This window comes from Poecilia reticulata, unplaced genomic scaffold, assembly GCF_000633615.1.
Source record: "Poecilia reticulata strain Guanapo unplaced genomic scaffold, Guppy_female_1.0+MT scaffold_196, whole genome shotgun sequence".
NCBI classification, from domain to species: Eukaryota; Metazoa; Chordata; class Actinopteri; order Cyprinodontiformes; family Poeciliidae; genus Poecilia; species Poecilia reticulata.
Window position 1 is genome coordinate 265,876 of NW_007615020.1, and position 5,034 is coordinate 270,909.

The 5,034-nt window shown below is 42.2% G+C and overlaps 1 protein-coding gene across 1 annotated transcript in view; it reads right to left on the reverse strand.

Annotated features, from left to right (window-relative positions):
* Nucleotides 1-5,034, reverse strand: part of abca2 (ATP-binding cassette, sub-family A (ABC1), member 2) — a 151,562-nt gene that overhangs the window by 31,100 nt on the left and 115,428 nt on the right. The window contains exons 26-30 of the mRNA XM_017303181.1: nucleotides 3,100-3,220; nucleotides 2,729-3,019; nucleotides 2,272-2,493; nucleotides 2,058-2,160; nucleotides 554-855 (exon numbers count right to left, since the gene is read on the reverse strand). Of these exons, the coding sequence (XP_017158670.1) occupies nucleotides 554-855; nucleotides 2,058-2,160; nucleotides 2,272-2,493; nucleotides 2,729-3,019; nucleotides 3,100-3,220 (1,039 nt within the window). The remainder of the gene's footprint in view (nucleotides 1-553; nucleotides 856-2,057; nucleotides 2,161-2,271; nucleotides 2,494-2,728; nucleotides 3,020-3,099; nucleotides 3,221-5,034) is intronic.

The following is a 5,034-nucleotide window of genomic DNA, read 5'->3' on the forward strand; positions in this document are numbered from 1 at the left end:
AAACCCACCTGTTTAGAGTTGCTTATGGCTAAATTAGGGTTAGAGTATGGGTTTTGATGTCTTCCATGTTTTTATGTCTTTAATGTTTTTAATTTTTTCTTCTTTCTTTTCAACGTTTTAATGATGTAATGTTTTTTGTTTTTTTTTTGTTTTTATTTTTATTTTGTTTTTTTTATTATTTTTTTAAATTTCTCTCTTTCTCACTGATTATTTCTGTTTTTATTTTAATTATGTAAAGCACTTTGAAATGCCTTGCTGCTGAAATGTGCTATACAAATAAAATTTGATTGATTGATTGATTGATTAAGGCTCCCCTGAATGGTTGCCATGAGAGATTCAAAGATTTCTCAAACATGCATAAAAGAATCTGAGCAACACTCCAGGTAAGTTTTTGATGAGGGATTAACATATAAAGCTGAAAAAAATGTATTTTACATAATGCCCCCCCGTTAAAGTTCTAAAGAATCTTTACTTGAGTCTTTATGTTGCAGCTGCTTCTCTCAGTATTGTGAGATACAAAAGAGGAATGCACACACTCTGGACTAAGACTCACCGTGAATTGTGGTTGGAGGGGCAATAAAACGAGGGTCTGGGTCATCTGAGGGAGCCGGGGAAGGTGGCGGGGGCACAAAGTTGGAGAGGGGGACCCCCTGGGTGAAGGAGTCCAGACACATAGAGTCAAAGTACTGGGCAGCCAGGGTCTTGGAGTTGTTGGCGCTGGGGTTGAGGGTCCGGGCCAGCTGGTCCAGGGTGCTGTTGAAGGGGGTCTTAAGGACACATGTTGCCCCCACACCTGAGGGAAGTCGGAGGGTGTTGATGATCTTGTGAGGCCTGGCATCTGGTGACAGCGTACTCCTGCAGTTCCAAGAACCAGACAGTTACACAGAACACTGCTTCACTTATACTTGGCTCAATCCTAGGACCCCTCTTATTTAATATCTGTATGATCTCATTAGCTCAAGTTATAACAGAAAATAAGATCAGCTACCATAACTACGCAGACGATACACAGCTCTACACCACGATGTCACCAGGTGACTCTGAACCCATCCAATCACTGAACAGATGCTTAGAACAGATCAATGTGTGGATGTGCCAAAACTTTATCCAGCTGAACAGAAACAAAACTGAATTTAGTACCTTTTGACCTAAAGAAGAACAATCTAGAGTTAATGCACAGCTTCACTTGCTACAGCTGGAAACTACAGATCAGGCCCAAAATCTGGGATGGACTCCGACCTGAACATTCAGAGCTACATAAAGATAGTTACAAAGTCGGCCTTCTATCACCTGAAGAACATCTCCAGGATTAGAGGACTCAGCACGATCTAGAGAAACTCATCCATGTGTTTATCTTTAGTTGTATTGATTACTGCAGCAGCGTCTTCAGAGGTCTGCCTAAAAAAATCAATCATCCAGCTGCAGCTGATCCAGAACGCTGCTGCTGCTGCTGTTCTGACTAAAACCAGGAAGATGGAAAACATCACCCCAGTTTTAAAGCCCCTACACTGACACCCTGTAGCTCAGGGTTAAAGTACTGTTAGTTTATAAATCACTGAACAACTTAGCACCACAATGCATTAAAGATCTGCTGTTATTGTACCAACTTCCAGGTGTTCTGGTTCTGGTTCTGCTCTGCATCCCCAGAACCAAACATGGAGAAGCAGCATTCAATATAATTTCTGTTTGAATAGATAGCTAATAACAACTTGATAAAGTTATTTATTCAAACCTGTCTGAGATGGATGTAAGCATGTAACCAGCAAAAGTTGGGAGATTTTAAATATTTGAACACGATGTGTTATTTCTGTTTACTTATTGTTTATTCGCAGATGTGCAATTAAAATATTCTCCCATTTGGCCAGGAGCAGTGAGAAATACGAGTCCTGTGTGTTTTATATATTCCATGAATTTGCCACTTTCTATTCCCCCATAGCTCCAAAAATAACAACCAAAAAATCCCCCAATTATATAACTGCTTGCATTTTAAAAGGTTGGAATGCAGCAGCAGGAGCTGGTCCAGGCACCGTTCTTGTAAGAACCACAGCTGCTGTTACCTGTACTGGGGCCTGTCTTCATTGGCGTAGGGGATGAAGTTGCCTCTGGGCTGGGTGTAGTTATGATACTGAGAAGGAGACAGGATGAGCGGTGGTAGATCTCCTGTGAAACAACAAAACCAAGCCTTCATCACATGTTTTAACCACCTGCAGCACAGCCAGCAATACAGGCTGGAGCACAGGTTATTGATTCTAACTGAAAGGAAGAGCTCACCGATCTCAGGCACGGATAAGGCCACAGTCATAGCCACACAGACAAAGAAAGCAGGCAGGAGGATCTGGGAGAAGAGGCCCTTGGTGTTTCTCTTGGCACAGTGGAACCTCTTTATGATGAGGCCATGAAACTGACTCAGTTTCAGCCACCAGCCCTCCAGCTTGAAGCTGCCCTGCCCCTCCAGGTCTTCCAGCTCTGGGGAGGTGGGATTTTCTGGATCGCCTGCAGGAAAGAGGGACGCAATGGTGTGAAAACAATCAAATCTAACTAGAAATGTGTGAATTAGGAGACATGTTCTTTTTCATTCAGGAAATCTGACTCTTTGGTTTGTTGTTTTTAAAGCAAAATAAAAAATTTAAAAAATCAAAAAAAAAAAAAAAAAAAATTGGACGGTGAGTGGATCATTTTCTCCTTCCATCTCTGCTTCCCTCTACAGTGAGACAGAACTTGAGCTAACCTCTCAGGCTGGCAGAGTCCGACTCCTGGCCGTTCTCAAACAGAGGGCAGTAATCCCCAAAGAAGTCTGCATACAGCCCCCCCTCATCTCCACGCACTGAGCCCACAGACGAGGAAGATTTCAGTGACAGCTGGCTCTGGCTAAGCCTGGAGCACTGCACCAGATTGCTCAGCTCAACCTCAGACTTCTCGTTGTGCAGCGAACGTCCGGTCTCAGGCACTGGTCCATCTTGAGCCCCTGATCCCACGGACAGCTTCCCCAGTGAGCTGCCCCCAGGCGAGCTCTTCATGTCTGCAGACAGATGGGAAACCCCAGGTTACTCAGCCTGCAGGAGAAGAGGTTGAGTGGAGACTGAAGGAGTGCGGTCTGACCAGCATCACTGTTGTCCAGAGACTGGTCTTCCTCAGAGACTTTGAGGAACACTTCCTCCAGCGTGGTGTCCATCACTCCAAAGCTGGTCAGAGCCAGGTCAGCCAAGCTCTGCTCCAAAGCCTGTAAACACACACACAGTATGGTTCTAAATAAATAAAACTATCTGACTTTATTATGAATGATGGTCAAACCTTTTGCTGCGTGTCTGTATTTCTATCTACTCAGCAAGATTAAACAGTTAAACTAAATCCAGAACAGACATTAGCTATGGCTCTGCTAAAAAGGAACATTCAAAGTTTGATGGGCAGTTGTTGCACTTTATGACCAGCAGCGTCTCTCAATTTAAAAGCAACATTCTTTTAACTTTATGCTCTACCTCTCTTCCCTTTTTGCTCTTTTTCCTTTGTTTTTGCAATTGTTTTTGTGATTTTTACTTTTTATACAACATTTCTTCCTAATTAAATCCCCACCAAAATGTATGTATTTTTTTCTAAAAAAATATATAAAAAAATAAGAAGCAGATAGACTGGACACAAACATGTTTATTTACATAAGCGGCTTCACTTTTGTTATTCGCCAAATCAATCACAAATTTGACAAACTCCATGTCCATTGTCTTCGAGATAGACACAAAGCTATTTCTATTAATTAATCTTATAAATTGATCAATGCAATTGACAAAATTTTCTCAACGAGATGAGCGAGCAAAGGAGAGCCTGCATAACAGGATTTCTGCTGGCTGGAGCTGGCAACCAGCAGAAATCTTAGCATATTGACAAATTCAGAAGCCGTCAGTAGYCGTTTCAGCTGTTGTCAAGCTGTCTGATCAGTGTGATGGATTGGGCCTTCTGACTAATATGCTATCAATGCGATTCCTGCAGAGATTTCCAGCCCRGATGCAGGTCCTGCAGGTCACTAGCAGGATGGAATTGATCTAAGAGAAGTTGCTAGTTGGGTCTGGCAGGAACGGCCATACTAATTTGGATGATTGGACTCAACAGAGATGCACCAGGAGACTTTAAGACAGATGGAAATTAAAAATGTCTGCCAGATTGAAAGAATATTGTCTGTATCTGAACTGTGTCTGTGTCGGCCTTGGCTGACTATCTCAAATGTCCTGGATGATTTGTAAACAAGATGCTCCTTCCCACTTTGTTCCTTTCCTCAAGGCATCTGTTCAAGTATGGAGCAGAGTGCTCCCACCGACTTGCTCTCGGGTAAGAACACCGTATCAGACCTTAGCCTGGGAGTGGCTGGCTGTACGGGGTTCATGGATTTACTGCACACACATCTCTCATGGATACAGATACACATTCCCTGATTTTCACCACCTTTCGCTGACCGCCAGAATGTTGCTACTTGTGCTGGGGTTTTCGCTATGCTTCCTGTTGTGTCATTTTAACCATAGACATTATATAAGAGTAGAGACCTCATGGACCGCTCTCGCCTATTGTCGCTGACGAGATTTAGAGCGGCCATCTGGGAGCTGTCCACGACTCCACTCAGCGTTATGTGTTTAGCAGCACAATGACGTATCAGCGCATTTAATCGATCATAACACGCTTTTTTGTTACTGGAAACCATATTCAAACATCGGTCAAAGCTACATTTATATACAATTGTATTTTTAATAGAGATGTGCCGATCAGGTTTTTTCCTGCCGATACCGATCACCGATACCGATCACATAATTATTATTACTATTTTTTTATCATAAACACTACCGATTACATTATGTGGAGAAAGAAACCATGAATTCACCTTAATTTAGACAAAACTTGTTTTTAATAACTTTTTCCAAGAAAAAAACAGGCATTGTGCAAATTGTACTGCTATTGGTAATAATATCTTTAACAGACTGATAACATATGGAGGCTCTGAAGAGGCTAAATAATGCAAAGAGTCAAAATAAAACCTCTCAACATTGCCAAAAA